The sequence below is a fragment of the Jaculus jaculus genome, chromosome 9 (assembly GCF_020740685.1).
Source record: "Jaculus jaculus isolate mJacJac1 chromosome 9, mJacJac1.mat.Y.cur, whole genome shotgun sequence".
NCBI lineage: Eukaryota > Metazoa > Chordata > Mammalia > Rodentia > Dipodidae > Jaculus > Jaculus jaculus.
This window is the reverse complement of record NC_059110.1, coordinates 108,839,099-108,859,950: the sequence shown is the minus strand read 5'-3', so window position 1 is coordinate 108,859,950 and position 20,852 is coordinate 108,839,099. Positions and strand designations below refer to the sequence as shown.

Sequence of the window (20,852 nt, the reverse complement as noted above, 5' to 3'; positions counted from 1 at the left end):
GCGTGGAGGCCGCAGGAGGGTCGGCCCGTTTAGGGGAGACACCCTCTTGCCCTACAACCTTGCGGCAGTATGCCACAGCGCTGAGGCTTGCATCCATGGCCTGGGCCAGCTAGCCTGGGCCAACAGCTCCCCTAGGAAGGGGATAAGGAGTGGGGGTGGGGGGGCACATGTGATCTCTCCCAGGCCAATGGGCTAAGCGGGCCAGAGTTTGGCAGCCCCAGCGCCCATCCATCACCCCCTAAGCATTAGCATGACAAAGACACTTCAATCACCCACAGCCCATCCATCTGAGATCGACATGGAAGCTTCAAAAACATCTTTCTTCAAAGACTTTTGGAAAGAAGGGACCAGAGGAGGGGGGAGAAAGTTGGAAGAATATTCAAGACTTTACTCCCCTCCCCACCCCCAAGGTCTTCAATAGGTTCCTGGATTATTAGATTTGGCCAAATTCAACCCAGCTGCCCCTCACTTTTCTCACCCCTCAAAGAAGACTTTCCCTCCCCAAGGCTCTAGACTGGAAGTGGGGAACCCAGACTCCTTACTTTGCTCAGAACCCCCATTTCATGCTTCTAATTTGTCTTGGGGTGATGGGCTAGGACTACCGGGTAAGGTTTGTTATCTTGGGACAAATGGATGACTGTGGTTGGGGGGGGTGGAGTGCAAAAACACCTAAGGGTGTGAGGCAAGGTCTAAAGAATTCATTAAGGGAGGAGTGGGAAAATGACATTTCAAGGGAGCAAGACAGGACGACAGGAAGGTGGAGAGGAGGAGAAATGTCCCATTTCTTTCTCTTTCCCTTTCTCTGCATAAACACTCTCTCCTCATTCACACATCCATTTCTCTCCCTCAGCCTCTCTTTATATTCTCTCTGTCTCAATCCATCTTCCTGTTAGTCCATCTCTCTCCATATTTATATTCTTTCCCTACCTATCTATCAACTCATCTCTCTAGATGTATTTATCCTCTCTCTAGCCATCCATAGCTGTAGCTGGTTCACTCACTCAGACTTAAATAACTCCTTATATCTCTCCAGAGAACAGCAATGTGCACAGCAAGGTGATGTTTACCGGGGTGGGGGGGCAAAGAGGAAGGGAATTTCTATTTCCTTTGTGAAGTGTTAAAAACTAGTGCAAACTGAATTCTCTCCTTCCCCACCCTCAATGCCCTTCCAAAAAGTGTAAAAAGAAATCCCAAGCTTCAAATCCATAAAGTGAATGTCAGTTAGGTCTTGTACATTATTCAAATTTCCCATGAATGTTCTGTAATATATAAAGGGAACTTGCTTAGAAAACGGGATAATCTGCACAAAACTCACCCCCACCACACCCTGGGCTGAATCCTAAGCTAAGGCTGAGGCATGGAGCTGTGGCAGCTCTTCTTGTTCTGTGTCTGTTGGGGTGGGGGTGGGGGAAGGGAAACAGGAAGTGCCTTCCTCACTCTGATACCCTGGGTAGGACTAGAAGAGAAGCACTTAGGTAGGGCCCCATTGATTCTCCTCTCCTCCTCCGGACTCTGAGGACAAGAGCTTGGTGCAATCCAACACCCACACTCATTTGTAACCTGTCAGGGTGTCTGCCAGGCCGGAGGTCTGGGGCCAGAGCTAGGGCAAGTCCAGAAGGGCAAGAGTTCATGAAGAGATCTCTGTAAACAATGGAGCTCAGGAGAGGAAGGGGCAGCAGGTAGCAAGGGTCCTGAGAGGGCCTTCAAGATTTCCCAGGCTTCCTCACCTTCAAAACAGCAGGGTGCCCATTCACCCCTCCTCAAAGGCCACCAGAGTTGTCTCCAGTTCTGGATCTCTCCATCTTGCCTGCTTCCATCATCCTCCCCACCCCTCCCATCAGGCTCTCTAGTTACCCTCCTGCTTTCCATTCTGAATCCCCAGAATCACGCTGCCCTAACAACTGTGAACCTGGCTTAGTCCCCCAACTAGGAAAGAACTCAAAAGACTTCTCTGATCCCCTCTAACCCTCATACATGCTCTGCTTTAGATTCAGACAGGATAGGCAGAGCAGGAACCAGTTAGGAACTTCTTAAAGAGAGATGCAATGTGTGGGAGCGGGAGGATGTTCACCTGGTGGCTTGCAGCAGGATCAAGCAAAAGATTGTTGAACTAGTTCACATTTGGTTGGGTGTTTGTAGTTGCTCCCAAACTTTCAGATGCCAAATCAGAGCCAGGCCTATGTGTGACCAGGCCGCTCTGATTCACTCGCCTTTTCTTCCACCTTCTCATCCAGTCTCTTGGTCTCCTAATTAAGGAACCAATCAGATGTCTGAAGGAAGAAATAAATTTCAAAACTGTTTATTAAAAAGCACTAATTTGTCTTAAATTTGGGCAGATATATTCCGTCATGACAACTGAAGTCACTCATAGTTTACCATCAGTAACACCAAGAAAAGGCTGAGCAAAAATTTGTACTTTGCATTATAAGTGGGCTGGGGAGGTGACTCAGTGATTAAGAGAGCTTACTTACAAAGCCTGCTGAGAAGGGTTCAATTCCCTGGCACCCACACAAAGCCAGATGCAAAAACAGCTCTTGAATCTGGCATTTGTTTGCAGTGGCAAGAGACCCTGGTGGAGACACACACACACACACTTAAATAAATAAATAAATAATTTTTGCTTTTTTTTTTTTTTTTCAGGTAGGGTCTCACTCTAGCCCAGGCTAATCTGGATCTCACTCTGTATTCTCAGGCTACCCTCAAACTCATAGCAATTTTTTTTACCTGTTTCTCCTGAGTGCTTGAATTGAAGGTATACTGTACCACACCAGGCTTAAATAACGTTGTTGTTGTTGTTGTTGTTGTCTTTAAGTTACAAGTCAATGGTAGTGATGGCTTTGGCTTCAGTTCTCTAAATTTCACTATGCTGCCTAGTTCACCCATGAGTCTTGCTACTTCCCTTCTTGGAGAAAGTCATTAAAGCATTCTACTTCCTGCAGGCTCTTCCAGCAGAAACTGACTGGGAGCCAAGAAGTTCAACCTCAGTCTTCCTAGGTTCCCAAGTCTCTGCCTCCTTAGAAGCTTCCCTGGCTGGAGGAACCTGTGCTGTACAATTTCCTAGCTGAGCCTGGTGTCAGCACTTGGAAGGCTGAGGTAGGAGGATCACTGTGAGTTTTTCCAGGTCAGCCTGAGACTATATAGTGAATTCCAGATCAACATGGGCTACAGCAAGACTCTACCTCAAAAATTCACCATAGGGTCTGAGTGAAAATCCAACATTCAAAATGAGATAAAGCCAAGTTCCTAGTTTATATTATCTACTTGGACATATGTGGGAGAATATTGGGCATTTTTAGAACTGAAATTAGCTCTCTTTTTTTTTAATTTACACAGGTTTGCTTGAACTTAATAAGTAACTTTGAACTCCTAAGCTTCCTGCCTCTACCTCCTCAGTGCTGAGATCATAGGTATATGCCACCATGCCCAGCCCAAAATTATTTTTGAAGGTAGCAGGCCTTTATGCTGAGGTTGTACACAATGCACCACTGTAGGCAAAACAGAAATATGTTAGACATTTACATCTTCCATTCTAGTCCTTTCTGTAGAGGAAACTTCTTAGGCTTTGAGCAGGATGGGCAGGAGCAATCTAATAGTCCTTTCAAAAGAATTCAAGCATATCTGTGCTCTCTAGCCCACATTTTTTTGTTTGTTGTTTTTTGTTTGCTTGCTTGTTTGTTTTTGTTTTTCAAGGTAGGTTTTCACTCTAGCCCAGATCTGGAATTCACTATGTAGTCTCAGGGTAGCCTTGAACTCATGGTGATCTTCCTACCTCTGCCTCCCAAGTGCTGGGATTAAAGTGCCACCACACCCGGCTAGCCCCCATTTTTGAGAGGCAAAACTCAAGATCAATTAATTGTGGCTCAGGCCTTTAATCCCAGCACTCAGGAGGCTGAGGTGGGGGGGGCTGTCCTTTGAGGCCAGTCTGGGATACAAAGTGAGTTCCAGTCAGCCTTGACTAAAGTGAGATTCTACCTCCAAGCAAACAAGCAAACAAAAAACTCAAGAGCAGAGCTGGAGAGATGGCTTAGTGGTTAAGCACTTGCCTGTGAAGCCTAAGGACCCTGGTTTGAGGCTCGATTCCCCAGGACCCACATAAGCCAGATGCACAAGGGGGCACATGCATCTGGAGTTCGTTTGCAGTAGCTGGAGGCCCTGGCACGTCCATTCTCTCTCTCTCTCTCTCTCCCTCACTTTCTCCTTGTCACTATCAAATAAATAAATAATAAACAAATTTTTTTTAAAGCTCAAGAGCAAAGGCTGGGGCTTCATAATTAGAAGTATTTCCAGGGCTGGAGAGATGGCTTAGCGGTTAAGCGCTTGCCTGTGAAGCCTAAGGACCCCGGTTCGAAGCTTGGTTCCCCAGGTCCCACATTAGCCAGATGCACAAGGGGGCGCACGTGTCTGGAGTTCGTTTGCAGAGGCTGGAAGCCCTGGCGCGCCCATTCTCTCTCTCTCCCTCTCTCTGTCTTTCTCTCTGTGTCTGTTGCTCTCAAATAAATAAATAAAAATAAAAATAAAAATAAAAATAAAAAAAAAGAAGTATTTCCAGAATTATAATTTTCCCAGGACATTTCCCAGGAAATGGCTTCTTGCTACTACTGGGGAAAGACATAGGATAGAAATTCTGTGAATTCAGGAACTAGGCCAGTCATGGTGGTGCAAACCTTTAATCCCAGCACTTAGGAGGCTAAGGTAGGAGGATTGCCATGAGTTTGAGGCTACCCTGAGACTACAAAGTGAATTACAAATCAGACTGGGCAAGAGTGAGACCCTATCTCCAAAAACAAAAACAAACAAATAAACAAAAGACCCTAGAATACAAGCTAATCCAAGTGTCATGAATCTGATGGAGATGCTGGTGGGGCCCACTGTGATGAACTGGGTGAGAATTAGGTTCTTGTCTGGAATATCTGAGTTCAAACCCTTGCTTGGTCATTTCTTAACATTTGAACTCTGAGCAAGTTCCTTGATTTCTCTAAGTTTCAGCTTCAAAGAAGAAGAATAGGTTTAATATGACTGACTATATTGCATTTTTAGTAGGATCAAAGCAAACAAGAAAATATCAACCATAGAGAATTCTAGAGATGTATAATAACATTACGTACACATTCTGAAATAGCAAGTCAGTCTTCTCTTTTTCTTTAATATAACTAGAATATTAAAATATGGAAATAGGAGATAGAAGAATAGCATATGTGCTCTTTTTATGTAACATCAACATACATTATACAACATGTACTTTATCATATGCAAATTATACTGAGAATGGAGAAGGTTGACTGTTTAGACAGAGGATTTTCTAAGCTAAAGGGTGATTTTTTTTTTCTAACTGAAGCTTAATATTTAATAATCTACAAAGAACGCATGATAAAACTACACTAGAAAAGGTTAGGGGTTAGAAATAAATTCTTGATTTTTCTTCCAAGCACTTAATGGAAGTTTTCCAAAAAGGATGTCTTTCTTTCCATAAGGTACCTTCTGAGAGGAGGAGAGGGTTAAACCAGACTTCTTGGACTCAGACAGCTCAAAGGATGCAAACTTGCATCTGGGGTGAATGATTGGGAACATAATTAAATAATAGTAGGATTCTTTCTTAAAGAAAAGCTGAGAGTGATATGAAGAATCAAGATCATTTTCCCACCGAACATGGTGGCACATGCCTTATTCTCAGCACTCAGGAGGCACAGGAAGGAGGATCACTGTGAGTTTGAGGCCACCCTGAGAATACAGAGTGAATTCCTGGTCAGTCTGGGCTAGAGCAAAACCCTACCTTAAAAAAGCAAAACAAATAAATAAACAACTAATAATTTCCTACTTAACTGGTAGAGCACTTACCTACTATGCATGGGACCCTGGATGCAATTCACAGCAGTGTGATAAGTAATTAAATAATAAAATGGTGATAGATTTATTCAAATGTGATAATTTTGACCAAAATATCTATCCACTTTGAAATCTTATCAAAATATGTTCAAGGATCTAGGTGTGGTGGCACACACCTTTAATCCCAGCACTTGGGAAGGAGAGGTAGGAGGATGGCCATGAGTTTAAGGTCACCCTGAGACTACATAGTGAATTCCAGGTCAGCCTGGGCTAGAGCAAGACTCAACCTCAAAAGTAAAATAAATAAAATAAAAAAGGAAAGAAAGAAAAGAAACCATGTTCAAGGGACTGAGATTATAGTTCAGTTGGTAGAGTGCTTACCTTGCATATATGAAACCCTGGGTTCAATCCCCAGAATTGCATAAACTGGATGTGCGCTCAGGAGGTAGAAGCAGGAGGATCAGACATTCAGGGTCATCCTGGGCTACAAATGGAGTTTGACACCAGCCTGGAAAACATCACAAGACCCTGTCTCAAAAAAGGGGGGAAGGCTTGATCAAGTTGAATTTGGATGTGAATGACTGTCCAGACTGAGTTTTCTAGGTGGTAATTGGAAACTCCTTTGGGCACCAAATTGACTGCTACCTCACCACTGAGAGTGGAGAGTGAAGGATGGGGCAAAGCTGGGCTGAAGAGGTGAATGGAAGATAGTGGATCTGGGCTATAGAAGCCTGAGTAGCAGCAGTGGGATGAAGCAGGGTCCTAGTGGCCACCTCCTACAAAGTGAGGACATGCCTTTGACTGAGAGCACATTTTAGGAAGGTTCATAATAGGACCAAAGAGTACTTTTCAGAGATCTGGAAGAATGATGGACAAGAGAATTTAACAGGGCCATTGTGTGTGTGTGTGTGTGTGTGTGTGTGTGTGTGTGCAAGGAGAGACAGAGAGAGAATGAACTCACCAGGGCCTCTAGCAGCTGCAACACTCCAGATGCATGTACCACTTTGTGCATCTGACTCTACATGGATACTGGGGAATTGAACCCAGGTCATTAGGCTTTCCAGGTGCCTTAGCTGCTGAGCAACCCATGCATCCCTAGCCTACTCTGTTCAAACAGTCAGATGTCAAGGAAAGATGGCAGTGCATGAAAGCCAGAGAGAAAGTTGGCTAAGATTCTTCTACATATTCATACTTATTAAGTAAATACATGGCACCTGTCACACAATACAACTTCCAACGACATTCTTTTTTTTTTTTTTTTCGAGGTAGGGTCTCACTCTAGCTCAGGCTGACCTGGAATTCACTATGGAGTCTCAGCGTGGCCTCCAACTCATGGCGATCCCCATACCTCTGCTTCCCGAGTGCTGGGATTAAAGGCATGCACTACAATGCCCGGATCCAATGATATTCTTTTTTTTTTTTTAATTTAACAGAGAAAGAGGGAGAGAGAGGGAGAGAATGGGCACGCCAGGGCCTACAGCCACTGCAAATAAACTCCAGAGTCGTGTGGCCCTTTGTGCATCTGGCTAACATGGGTCCTGGGGAATTGAACCTGAGTCCTTTGGCTTTACAGGCAAATGCCTTAATAGCGAAGCCATCCCTCCAGCCCTCCACTGACATTCTTGTTGAAAGGATTTAAATAATGATTGTGAGCATGGTTGTTGGTGTAAAGATACAAATTGAAGGCTGAGGATATGGCTCAATGGTTAAAGGTGTTTTTGCTTACAAAGCCGGCTGACCAGGTTCAATTCCTCAGTACCTATGTAAAGCTAGATGTGCAAAATGCCACATGTGTCTGGAGTTCTTTTGTCAGGACAAGAGACCCATCATTCATTCATTCATTCATTCTCTCTGTCTCCTTGCAAATAAATAAGTAAGAATATATTTTTTAAAGATACAAATTGAGGGCTGGAGAAATGGCTCAGCACTTAAATGTACTTACAAAGTATGATGGCTTGGGGGTTGATTCCCCAGTACCTACTTAAAGCCAGACGCACAAAGTGGCACATGTATCTGGAGTTCCTTTGCAGTGGCAGGAGTCCCTAGTGTGCGCATTCTCTCTCTCTCTCTCTCTCTCTCTCTCTCGATTTCAAAATAAATAAACAATATTTTATCTTAATTTCTATTTTATTTTGTTTTGTTTTCCAAGGTAGGGTTTCACTCTAGTCCAGGCTGACCTAGAATTCTGTATTCCAAGGCTGGCCTCCAGCTCCCAGTGATCCTCCTACCTCTGCCTCCAAGTACTGTGATTAAAGGCATGCACCACCTTGCCCAGTTTTTTTTTTTTTTTTTTTTTTTTTTGAGAGCGACAGACACAGAGAGAAAGACAGATAGAAGGAGAGAGAGAATGGGCACGCCAGGGCTTCCAGCCACTGCAAACGAACTCCAGACGCGTGCGCCTCCTTGTGCATCTGGCTAACGTGGGACCTGGGGAACCGAGCCTCGAACCGGGGTCCTTAGGCTTCACAGGCAAGCGCTTAACCGCTAAGCCATCTCTCCAGCCCTTGCCCAGCTTTTAAATAAATATTGTTAAAGATACAAATTAAAACTTATTAAAATGGGGCTGGAGAGATTTCTCAGTGGTTAAAGTGCTTGCCTGTAAAGCCTAACGACCCAAGTTCATTTCCCCAAAACCCACATAAAGCCAGATCCACAAAGTGTCACATGCATCCGGAGTTCCTTTGCAGTGGCTAGAGGCCATGGTATGTCTGTTCTCTGTCTCTCACCCCTTGCAAATGAATAAAATATTTGAGAAAAAAAAAAAAAGACTAGTTAAAATGGTTCCATTAGAAATATGGAAGTAGGCTATTGTCAAACATCAAGAGTCACCTAAGAACATAAGAACTCCAGCCATAATAAATATTTAATGCATTACTTGTGAGGAATAATAATTAAGCTCTTGGCATATGTTAATACAGGCTACATTAGAAACAGTTAATTCTTCCTTTTATATCACACAGAGAAACTGAGGTCCAGAAAGGGGAAGGGACTTGCCCAGGCATAAGTTAACTTTAAAAAAAAAAATGACAGCCCGGTGTGGTGGCTCATGCCTTTAATCCCAGCACTTGAGAGGCAGAGATAGGAACATCTCCTATAGTTCGAGGCCAGCCTGAGACTACATAGTGAATTCTAGGACAGCCTGTGCTAGAGTGAGACCCTACCTCAAAAAAAAAAAAACAAAAAAAAAAACACTGGATTGCAAGCAATTCCTCAGCCTAATGGTCCTTAGGGTTTTCACCATATTAATGAGCTATTTCTCCTAAAAGAATGGTTCACGCAAGAGCATGGCAGACTGACCAACAGCTTTCTGGACTGCATTGAAACCTTTCCCATTCCAACCACAGCCAGTCTATAACCTATCTGTGCTACAGACCACTTCCAGTGGGTCCTGACCCAAGAGGTACCCAGACAGGGTGGAATCAGTGAGTGTACTTGCCTGTCACTACCTTTAGCCTATTACCACTGGAAAAGCCTACTGTTATACTTGGGAACCATTCCTTCTTCCTCTTCCTTCTCCATAGCCAACTGAAAAAAAAAAAAATCTTAAGCTAAAATTGGACAGAATGACCTCTGAGATGAAAAGAAGATAATTTGGAACTCAGGTATCTTGATTCCCCTTTCTTCGTGAATTTCACATTAGTAGTTATCCCTTGCACTTGAAGTTGGGAGGAGAAATTGCAGATGAGTGTCATTTTCTTTTGGAATGCATTTTCTCTTTTATTCTGTGGTAATATCACCAAAGATGGGGACTGTTAATTTCGGCTTAAGGGAGAGAGACTGAAAAGTTATGCATTGCCAGTTAACAGACTTTCAACTCCACTCCAATAAGCAGCCTAGATTGCAAACTTCTCATCCCTAGCATATGGGAAATGCATGAATTCAAACAGGTAGATGGAGCCTTTGCTGGGCCTTCCTGGCTCCCCATTCACTGTTGTTCTCCTACTACTGTTTGTTTGTTTGTTTGTTTGTTTGTTTGAGGTAGAATCTGACTCTAGCCCAGGCTGACCTGAAGCTCACTCTATAGCCCCAGACTGGCCTCAAACTCAGGGCAGTGATCTTCCTACCTCGGCCTCTGAAGTGCTGGGACTAACAGTGTGCTCCATCCCCCACCACCAACTCTCCTACTACTTTTTCTTTTGGTTTTTGGAGGTAGGGTCTCACTCTGGCCCAGACTGACCTGGAATTCACTATGTGGTCTCAGGGTAGCCTCAAACTCACTGTGATCCTCCTACCTCTGCCTCCCTAGTACTGGGATTAAAGGCGTGCGCCACCACACCTGGCTTTTTTTTTTTTTTTTAATTTCTTTTTTGAGAAAGATACCTCACTCTGAAATCCAGGCTAACCTCAAACTCATAGCCATCCTCCTGTATCAGTTTCCCAAGCCGTGGGGTTACATACGTGAGCCACCACATGTTCTCTTCTCTTCTTCTCATCTTTTCTATCTCCAAGGTCTCAGTATATAGTCCAGGTTGGCCTGGAAACTTATGATCCCCCTGCCTCAGCCTCCTGGGGAAGTGGTGTTATAGACATGTACCACTGTCCCCAGCTCTCAAAAACTTTTAAGCATGAATGGAGCAGGGCAGAAAACAAGGTGGCACTGTAACCTAGTGGTCTTTCTCAGACTTAATGTGCCTGTAAATCATTTGGGAACCTGGTAATTGCAGATTCAGCCTCCGTAGGTCTGGAGTGGGGCCTAAGAGTCTGCATTTCTAACTAGCTCCGATAATGCTGTCCCTGCTGGGCTACAGAGCAACTAGAATTTACAAAACTGAAGCCTCACAGACCCCTGAGAACTGCAGACTAGAACCCCAGAAGGGGGCTTCTCTGGAGCTCTGTGTTTTGGCATTGATGGAGGGTGTTCTTTTGACCAAAGAAAGCTGGAAGGTGGTCCTTCTGGTATTCTTGAGCGTTGTAACAACCTGCTATAGCTGTGAGAACCTCTTTAATTAGACCAAATTATCTAGTTTGACTGTCCATAGAAATCAAAGCCCCAGCTGATGTGTCTATTTGTTTTTTGCTAGTATAAAGATGGCTTGTGTGCTGTGATTTTTAAAATGTTAAACACTGCCTGTGGGCATATTTTATGGAGAAATAAACACACAGCCCAATGAGATGTATGGTGTGGTTTTAATATATTGTATATTCACTTATTTATGGGGAAAATAAACACACAAACCAATAAGCTGTGTATTATTACTTTAATATATTAAATTTATTTCATACCTATATATTTTATGAGGGAAAATAAACTAATAAGATACATGATATTATTATAATAACACATCTAATTGTTCTATATTAATTTATTTATGAGAGAAATAAGTGCAATTCAACATGACATAAGATTATTTAATGCATGAGATGAATTCTATATTAAGACAGTTTAAGGGATTAAATTCCAGCTGAATAAAATGTGTGTACCACACTGGGGGGGGACCCTTTTTTTTTTTAATTCACTGGACCTGCCTCTTCCTGTCCTATATGTCACAACCTATGTTGGCTCCTGGTTTATCCTGACAATGTTGCCCCGCTGTGCCTGGTAATCAAGTGACCGTCCTGATGAGTCTGAGATCTGAGAGACCCCGGAAATCAGCTGCTTTTAGAGAAAGGCAGCATGGGCCAGGGATGTAGCCCTGTGGTATCTGTTTCTGAGCCTAGCTGAGAAATATTAAATAAACCGGAGGAGGATGGATGGCTTTCCAGGGCCCTTTAAATCTCCATGTTCCCGAAACGAACCAGGAGGCAGATTGGGGAAGATCTATCCTTGTTTCCCCCGCTGGGCGGGATGCGATGGCTGGGCGAGGCTGGGGATAGGACATGGTGTGGGGACGGAAAATGAAGTTGTTGGTATGCTTTTGGAGAACGCTTTGGCCTGACTTCAAATCCCAGAGCAAAGGATTCAAAGTCCCACTCGGTGCATCAGTCCCAGGACGTAAAGACCCGCCACTGCCCGCTGCCCTTCCCACACCCTCGAGGGCTCTCCATCCCTTTCCCGTGCTCAGCATCCATGGGGCTCATTTTTTTTTAAGTAGTAATAATAATAACTATTATTATTTTAAAACCCACAACGAGTGGGAGACCCCCCCCAACCTGTCTTCCCTGCGATCTCAAGGATTCGGCGGGGAGAAAGTGGGGGCGGGGGGGGGCACTGGGGACCCCGCGCGTCCCGCAGCCGCAGTCATGGCCGCCAATGGCTCTTCCCTCGCGCTCCCAGCTGCCCGGTCCAGCGCCATCTTGAGCATCTTCCCGGCTCGCCGGTCTCCCTGGCGCTCACCTCGCTACTCATGGCTGTGGTGCAGACTGAAAGCCTCCCAAAGATTCCCAGGCCTGCTTTGAGACAAAACCTCCAACCCCTACGCCACTCGTTAACCACCCAAAGACCCCCCCCCCCAACTTCCTCACCCCTCCCCCGCTGACCCTGGCCTAGGCCCGGGACTTGCAGAATTTTTTACCAGGCAGAGAAACCCGGGATCCCGCCTAATTTAGTAACACCTCTGCACCGCCTCCACCTCGGTAAAGCCGCCTTTTTCTTGCACCGGCCTCAGTTCCCAGCATGCCTTCTCTTTCTACCCACCCACCCACCTTTACTTCTAAACTGAGGCTGGCGTTGCAGGGTCAAAGACTGTCGGTTGCAGGATGAAATGACTGGGGACCGAGCATCCAACAAACTCCAAACTCTTTCTGGGATCATTGACAAGAGAAGTGGCCACCAAATAGGGCCACCTTTGTACCACCCTGACGTTGCTAACCCTGGAAATGGGATCTGGTTGTCGCTTGGGCCACTGAATCAGGCCAAACCCGCGTGGGACGTGGAGAAGCAAAGACTGGGTCTTGGGGATTGGCGAAAGGGAGTGGGTCTCAACACAAGCAGTCGTTTTCATATTATAAAGACATTTATTTAATCTATGAAAATAATGTACAATAAATACTTTCCCCTTTTCCTATTATTAAAGAATCTTAATAAATAATCTACAGTCTAAAACATAAAAAAGAGGAAAATAGGTCCCTCTGGTTCTTTGTTAAGAAAGCCCTCCCCCCTAGAGTTTTGATTATTCCTGAGTTTTCGTTGGAAGGAGTCTACCAAACGGAATTTTTCTGCGTCGTTTGGAAAAGGAAAAAAAAAAAAAAGAGTGGACTATACGCTAATTTAATAATACCTGAATTTTAGCAAAACACATAAGTAAATGTGACTAGGGGCGAAGGTTCTCCCCTGCCTCCCCCCGTCAGCCAGGGAGAACAGGGTGGCAAGGACCCGGGAAGAAACATCTAGGGAAACTGCAAATCGATGGCACAGAGCGTGCTGGTGAAGAAGTCCAGCTCTTCCTCGGAAAAGGGAACCGGGCTGTCCAGCGAGCCCTGCAGGCTGGGGGAAAGGCCTCCGGACAGCTGGAAACAGGAGTCCGCCGCAAAGAAGTTGAGGTCGGGCAGGAAAGGCGAATCTTGCCGCTCAGGGAAGGCTTCTTCGGGGCCCGGCTCAGGCTCCGGGCCTCCGGCCGTGCGCAGCGCGCATCCCGGGCTCGGCGCGCGCGCACTCTCCGGGTGACCCGCCACAGGCCCGGGCCCCGAGACGCTTGGGGGCCCCGGCGCGACCTCATTGGGATGAAAGCGGGGTTCTCGCACCGCCCCCGAGGCAGAAGGGCCTCCCGGGCTGACCGCGGACTCCTCCCCCGGCTCTCCAGCATCCTCCAGGGCGCCCGGATAGACGGGCTCCCCGTCCGGCGGCTCTCGATGCTGCGTCTGCCGCTTGTGCTTCATGCGCCGGTTCTGGAACCAGACCTTGACCTGCCTTTCGGTGAGGTCCAGCAAGGCGGCGATCTCCACGCGCCGCGGCCGGCACAGGTACTTGTTGAAGTGGAACTCCTTCTCCAGCTCCAGCAGCTGCGTGTTGGTGTACGCCGTGCGCAGCCTGCGGGCCCCGCCGCCGCCGCCGCCGCCGCTCTCGGGCGGTCCCGGGCCGTCTGCGGGAAGAGCAAGCTGGACATCACCGCGGGCCGCGGGCCGAGGCAGCCCCACCCCCGCCCCCGGGGAGGCTCGCTCCCCACGCCGGTCGGCTCGGGGCCGCTCTCGCCCTCGTTCCTAGACCCGGCCCCGGGGTAGTCAGTGCAAAAGCATTTAGAGCCGCCCACGGGCCAAGTGGAGGGGGGGCGGGGAGCGGCTCCTTTTCTCTCCCAGAACCTCAGAGCACCCCTCCCCAAGTCCTCCCAGTGGACCCCTCAATCTGGAACTGTCCAACAGAACCTAGGGAGAGGGTTCATAAAGGTTGCTCTTCAACCCTTTCCTTCCGAGGTTTGAATACCCACCCACACACACCTCCCCTCCGCTTGGGAGAGGGAAGAGGATGAAGACAGCATCTTTAGCTGCCCTAAAATACAATCTCAGCCACCACACTCATTCCCCGACAGAGAAAACACTTCAATCGAATCCTTTCCTTCTAGCACAGAAGAAAGACAAAGAAAAAAAAGAAAGAAAAAAAAAAAGCTTTTCCCCTACCAGCATCCAAAAAAAAAAAAAAAAAAAAATCTGCTATAAGGGAGCAAAAAACATGCTGGTGCGCTAGGCCTGCACCCTAGTGGGATATTCCTCTCTCCCATCTCGAGGATCCAAGGAGCCAGGGAACCCCAAACAGGCTTGCCCCCATCTCCACGCCCCTACCGCACTGTCTACCCCCCTCTTTCGAGCTGTCCCTCACCCCACCCCACCTCCGCTCACCCACCTGCAGGTGATCCGACCCCGGAGGCCGGGACCGAGGAGGCGGCTGGGGAAGGAGATGTGGTCGATTGGCTGGGTTTCTTGGAAGATTTCTTCTCTTTCATCCAGGGGAACTCGGGGGCTGGAGGGCCGGCGGGAAGCGGCGGTGGCGGCCGCAAAGCAGGCCCATCTTCAGCTCGCTTTTGGCTCGCGGGTCTCTGAAGGGTGGAGGCGCCGGGCTGGAGGCTGGGGAAGGTTTGCTCGCAAGGAGGAGGAGGAGGAGGAGGAGGAGGAGGAATTAATGTCGACTCCTTGATTGATGAAGTTTGAAATGTCTCCAAGACAGCGGGGAAGGAAGTCAGACACTCGGCGAGCGATGGCTGGCTGTTTATAAACCCAATCTCCCTCTCAAATTCAAAATTCATGGCTTTCAGTGGTGGGGGAGGGGTCCTGATGGGGGGGCGTCAGGAGGGAGGATCGGAAGGGACCCCCCCTCCTGGCCCCCCCCAGGTTTATGCGATGGAGCGATTTTGCAAGAGGGGGAGATTTCGCGCTCTCTCTCCCTCTCTTTTTTAAAATTTAGGCCTTTATAATTGTATATTGCTGATAAATACAAGCGTATGGGGACTCTCTCTATTAAACCCAAGACTCCGGCGAAATTGCAGGGAATTCATGGTCACGGGATCGGCCTCCGCCAATCGCTCGTCTGGGCCTGGTGGAAAACAGAGAGCATTATTTGCTTTAATTGATTCAAACAACTCCAGAGGACCACGACCGGTACACCAGGAACACCCCACCACAGACACTCCATTCCTGCACCAGTGCCTCACACTCTCCCCAGTTGCTCTATTTCTCCTGAAAAAGCTAGAGGAACCTCCTCCTTTCCCCCCTCAGAGGCTGGGGGTGTTGTTAGAGCCTGAGAAACAGACAAACCCAAGACAGAAATCCTGCTCTTTATTGGGGTAAATTAGTGCTTTCTTCACTTGGCCAGCAGTTTCCTCTCCACACCCCCCCCCCAACCCAACACACAAACATACACAGAAAAATGAATGAAATCTCAGCTGGAGGAAGAGGAAGCAGAAAGAGACTTCTAGCCTTTGGAAAGGTCAACGTTAAGTTGTAACTAAGGTGAAGGGAAGAGATTTACAGACAGGAGCACCACCATTCCCCATCCCACAGGTCTGAAAGCGGCCATTCCATCTTGGGAAAGGACAAGCGCCCAGGGGATGGTACACGCAAGTGGGATGTGAGGAGTGCTTTTGGGGACACTGGCTTCTCCTCCCCCCCCCCAAGCTATGTGCCCTGGGTTCCCTTATGTGACCAGTAATGACAATCAGCTCCTTATGTCCACCTGCCTTTCTATCAGGACCATCTGCATTCCTGCGTGACACCCCAATGCTGACAGTAGAAGCATCTAAGATTCTGAAGTGTTCCTTCAGCTCTCATGACCTGTCTCTACGTATGTCCAGGGCATCAAGGCACCAGGGCACCAATCTATTTAACTCTCAAAACTGAAGCCAACCCATGAAGGGGAAACCTCTCCCCTTAGGACAAAGGGACCTTCCCTCCAGTATTTGCCATTGTGTTAAAAAAAAAAAAAAAAAAAAAGGAGTCCCTAGAGATGGAGGGAGTGAAAATAATGACCACTGAAATGATATTCCATTTCTGGGCCCCAGAGAAAAATTATTTTAATTAATTTTGGTGTGTGTGTGAGAGAGAGAGAGGAGATCAAGATAGTCTCAACTTTAGAGTCTTATTTACTAGCAGGAGGAAGCACGAAGCTCAGGGTCCCAAACAATCCGTGGGAAACTAGGCCTCAAACCTGAAAATGAAAAGTCGATCTGGGGGAAGATTTTTAAATAAGTGGGTCAGAGGGACCGAGAGGAGATGAGGCGATCAATCTTAGCCCCCTGACAGCTCCCTCCGATCGCATCAAAGAATTTGGCTCTTTGGGAAAGCGGAGGGAACAGCCGAAATTCCTCATCCCTTAAAAAGGCCTAAGGGAGGGGGGGGGGTGGCAAAAGAGAAAGGTGATTCCGGGAGAGCCAGGAAACAGATGGGAAATGGGGGCAGAGGGAAGGCGCTAAGTTGGGTGGAAAGTTTGCCCGGAGAACTCCCACGGTTCTGGCCTCCCCTCCCCCTCTCCCTCCTCGCTCTCCCGTCGCCCAGCCGGGAGGAGAAGGCTGGTTAGCAGAGAAATGGCAAGTCAGCGGAGAGCTGGAACTAGAAACTTCCAGTCAATGTAACATCCGCGTGGGAGGTGGTGAGTAAAAAAGAAGGGCAGAGAAGTCTGACTGGAAGGGCGGGGGCGGAGGAAAGAGAGAGGGGAGCTGGAGGTGGGGGTTGCTGGGACTGGAGGAAGCAGGCTCGAGGGGACTCAGGGAGAAATGCTCTGAATTGGGCCAGCTAAGTCAGACACCGTGAGTGTGCAGCTGAGCTCCCACACACACACACACCCCAAAAAAAAAAAAAAAACCCAAGCCCCACCATTTTGTCACTTTGGCGGTTTGGATGGGATTGAGCTGTCTGGCAATTGTTTAGGGAAACTGGGAGGGGGTTCTCTCCCCAGCGGTACTCTTGGACACCTTTGCGAGTTTTCTAAGACAGTCCCACTGGTTTCAGGGTCTAGGGCTCCTCTAGGCAACCAAGGCCCAGATCATCCTCTAGGAAATACAACTCTAACCCTTGATGACAGATTTTACGGCCAGATTAGTGACCAGCGGAAAACTGGGTGTTAAAAGGGGCCAAGAGAGCTTTTATTCCCTCCCCACACACTGTCATGCTAGGAATCACATGGCCTGGATATTTTACCCCTGTTTTGAGCTGCTTCTGTTGAGTGTCTGGAATCTTGCAGGCTGAGGCGTAGGGAACACTAAGCCAAGTCTGTCTCATTTTTATTTGCAATCCTCGCGTCAAGCCAGAGCCCTGCTTTTTATGCTCTAGCTAAATTCTCTCTCTCTTTGCCTGTCTCTCTTCACCTAGATAAATAAGCAATCCACTCCCCGCCTCACAGCCAAACATGACCCTTCTACATCCAGCTATATCATTCAGAAAATGCTATTCAGGGAAGAGGAAAAGAAAAAGAAAGAAGGACCCTTGAGCGTTATTTGATCCCAATCAAACTCTGCACGCTCTCTGCCTTTAAATTATAGCCCGACCCAATGCTAAATTGCTTGCTGCCTGGAAGAGCCGTCCAGTTAAAACCCTACTTGGTGGGGAGGGGGTGTACAATTCAGGTTGCTTTTTTATTGTTATTTATTGTTGCATAAAGACTGTAATTACTAACCTTGGACTGCCAGGATGCAACATAAAAATGAAAATCAGCCCTAGCTTTAAGGCTGAAGGCCTAGAATGATTCTCACTCCCTTCCCAAACACACACACACACACACACACACACACACACACACACACACCACTGCCACCAAATATATGCCCCTAATTAAGCAATGCCGGTGCATCACTCACAATTAGAATTATACAGCTCTTCAGCTAGCAGCCATCGCTTCTCTTTCAACGAATTAGCTACATATTTCAGCCTCCCTGTCTCCTCGCTCTTATCGGCTCCAGCAATGCGGCAGTGACATTTCATCTTTGACAGACCCGCTCTATCCTCGCTTCAATGTGTGATAAAACTTTCATGGGATCACGACTAAGAAATGAAGTTTTCCCAACGAGCATGAAAACCTGAGTTGCATATTAGCCTGGGGACGCAGCCTTTCGTTTAGGCTTGCATCCAAAAGCTTCTCTTCCCTTTCTCCCTTTATCCTGGCAGGAGAACTCAAACTAGCTCCCTCTTTCTCTGCCCTAGGCTTTATTTAATGATTTAATTTCACTTTAGTTTTAAGGTTTGACCTGTGAAGTCTAGGCCTCAGTCCTTTTTTTTTTTTTTTAAGATTAATCATTTTCCTTTGTTTTCATTTTAGGCCCAATGGTGGTTGGGCTTTGGGTCACGTGACAACTTCTTTGTAGCTCCGGAAGAGGAGTGTGAAGTTTAGGGTGTCTGAAACAGGCAGAAATCAGGCAGAGATTTTGGGTTGGTTTGGGTTAGTGTGACACAGAGGCCTGCCCAGAGGTTGTGGCCAAAGGAAGGAAGGAGCAGATACATAATAAATAATAAAACCAAGAGGCATAGAACCTAACCAGACTGACTCTGGGGACTACCCACTAGTTCCCTTCCCTCCCTTGACTTGCTGTCTAAACCTTAGCTGAAAAAGGTGGCAGAATGTTTCAGACTAGTATGAGTGAGAAAAACTATTTAACTCTGGTATGAAAGCCGGGGGGTGGGGGAATATGTCCCCCTTCCCTTGGGGGAAATTCGGCAGTCAGTAGCCTTGCTCTGCTATGGAATCTGGAACACCAGGACAAGATAAAATTGATAAAAGAAAGTTTATTCAAGAATTCTTTGACAGACAACCTTTTTAAGTAAGAAAAAAAAAAGTTACTAAAGAACAAAGAAAGTTCCAAGAGGGAATTAACTCTAACTCTACTAATTCAGGACTATACAGTGACAATTAGGAGCTGAGTTCATGCCTTTTAAAACTAATTACAATTATTCATAAGTACGAGTTTAACATAAATCTACAGCTCTTTTCTAGAGTACAGTAAAAACTAAAATAGCTGGTTTTTACATGACAGGAAACACAACATCCTTTATAACAAGTAAATACTAAAAAAGTACAGTTTTTTCCTTTTCTTCCCTCATATAAATACATAATGTAGGGGGATAAATAATACAAAAAGAAAATATTTTAACAGGCTATAACCAATAAATATATATGAAAATGTTCACTAGAACACACACTTTTTGAGCGATGCTGGGCTTCCTCAGGCCCAGGCATCTCTCACAGTTGTTTTTATATCCATTAAAATGTAAACTCTAAGTGCAACAAAAGTGTCCTGTCGGGAGCTTAAGCAAGGCACACAGGCCCAGCTGCAGCCCCAGCCTGGGACAGACAGTTTGTTCAAATATACCCTGTTTTCACGTTAAGTCAAGAGAGCAACAGAAGAAAAGAAAAGCAGAGAACCTCATGTGGATTGCTTGCTGTGGAGAGAATGGGATAGAGTGGGAGGTGACCAGAAACTGCAGAACAGGCAAACCTTCAGTCCTGACAGCTTGCCTGTGTTAGCCTCTTAACTTTTCCTTAAAAGAAAAAAAAAATTATATATATATATGTATATATATTTATACTATAGGCAGCTCTGACTTTCAGGATCTCTCACCATCCCTGAGCCCTCTGAAAATTGTAATTGATGGGGGGGGGGTGTTATAACTCTGAATGTCCTAGAGCAGAAAACCATGGGAAACCTCAAAGAGATGGGAGCAAATATGAGGCTTCAGGGAAGTGGGAGGGAAACGTGCCTTGTGCCCTTAGACTTAAGTGTGTTTTCTTATTTTCTTAAGGGAAATGAGAGGGGGGAGATCAAGATTTGGGGGAATTACATCCAGAAATGGAAGGTAGGTAAGTGGGTTGATGGCCTAGCCATCTTATCTGTTTTGTGTCTGTGTTTTGTTGTTATAATTTTTTTAATGTGCTTCTCTGCCTTGTTTTCCTATCTGGGCTCCCTCTTCCCCACTCCCTCTCCAGCATGGAATGCCAACTTGGTAGTGCTGGAGCCCTAGGACTGGTGGGAGTCATCTCCAGTCTGCCTTGGATTCCTTTCCACAGGGTTGGCAGGCAGATGGTACCAAGGCCGGAGGACTTAAAAACAAAACAAAACAAAAAAGACAACCCCCTCAGGCCAGGAAGGAGGGAAGAAGCGCCAGGCCTAATTTTGCTCAGGAAGCCTGTTACCCCCACCACCACCACCTGATTCACCACCTCACTCCCACCCCAGGAGTGTGGGGGGGGGGCACACACACACACACCTCTTTCATACCTCCAAACTGCTTCCCCCCCCCACCAGCCCCTACCCCAGGCTCCCCCCGCCCCCAGCCTCCCAAGCGCCTCCCCTTCCTCCAGCTCAGCATCACAGGTGTGTCAGTTTGGGCGCTTCTTGGATTCGACCCTGAGGCTGCGGCGCGTGGTGAGAGGAGAGGTCTGTGTAGGTGGGGTGGGGGTCGCAGGGTCCATGATGCTGGCCGGGAGCCATAGGCGGCGGCGGCACCCCGTTGTAGTCCAGGTTGCCCGCGGGGTGATGGGTCAGGTGGTTGAGGCCGTAGAGGGAGGGCCCGGCAGGGGGCGGCAGCGGAGGCTCCGCGTAGCCGCCCCCGCCCACGTACACGGGGCTGCCCTGCATGGCGGGCGTGCCCACGTAGGCGCCCCCGTTGGCTTGCAGGACGTGGGGGTCGTAGTCGGGCGGCGCCGCCGGGGTCGGGGTCGGGGTGTACTTCTGCGGGGG

The 20,852-nt window shown here is 47.2% G+C and overlaps 2 protein-coding genes across 3 annotated transcripts in view; both read right to left on the bottom strand.

Annotated features, from left to right (window-relative positions):
- Window positions 1-12,697: 12,697 nt before the first annotated feature.
- On the bottom strand, window positions 12,698-20,404 carry Hoxb2 (homeobox B2). 2 transcript variants are annotated; one of them, XM_045158203.1, is made up of 3 exons: window positions 17,323-20,404; window positions 14,537-15,223; window positions 12,698-13,781 (listed from the first exon to the last, which is right to left on the bottom strand). In XM_045158203.1, exons 2-3 carry the CDS (start codon window positions 14,934-14,936, stop codon window positions 13,090-13,092), a joined length of 1,092 nt encoding a protein of 363 aa, XP_045014138.1. In that variant the 5' UTR covers window positions 14,937-15,223; window positions 17,323-20,404; the 3' UTR covers window positions 12,698-13,089. The 2 variants fall into 2 exon arrangements, with proteins under 2 accessions (XP_045014138.1, XP_045014139.1); XM_045158204.1 differs by lacking the exon at window positions 17,323-20,404 and adding an exon at window positions 15,445-16,042.
- Window positions 20,405-20,453: 49 nt separating this feature from the next.
- Hoxb3 (homeobox B3) overlaps window positions 20,454-20,852 on the bottom strand; it is a 40,493-nt gene continuing 40,094 nt past the window's right edge. The window contains 1 exon segment of the mRNA XM_045158211.1: window positions 20,454-20,852. Within this exon segment, the coding sequence (XP_045014146.1) occupies window positions 20,481-20,852 (372 nt within the window). The 3' untranslated portion in view covers window positions 20,454-20,480.

Bases quoted from the DNA above. Each gene is read 5' to 3' on its own strand.
- Hoxb2 (XM_045158203.1), bottom strand. From the start codon at position 14,936: ATGAATTTTGAATTTGAGAGGGAGATTGGGTTTATAAACAGCCAGCCA. The intron at 13,782-14,536 runs GTGGGTGAGCGG...CTCTTCCCGCAG, and splicing joins CGGGGTCGGATCACCTGCAG to ACGGCCCGGGACCGCCCGAG.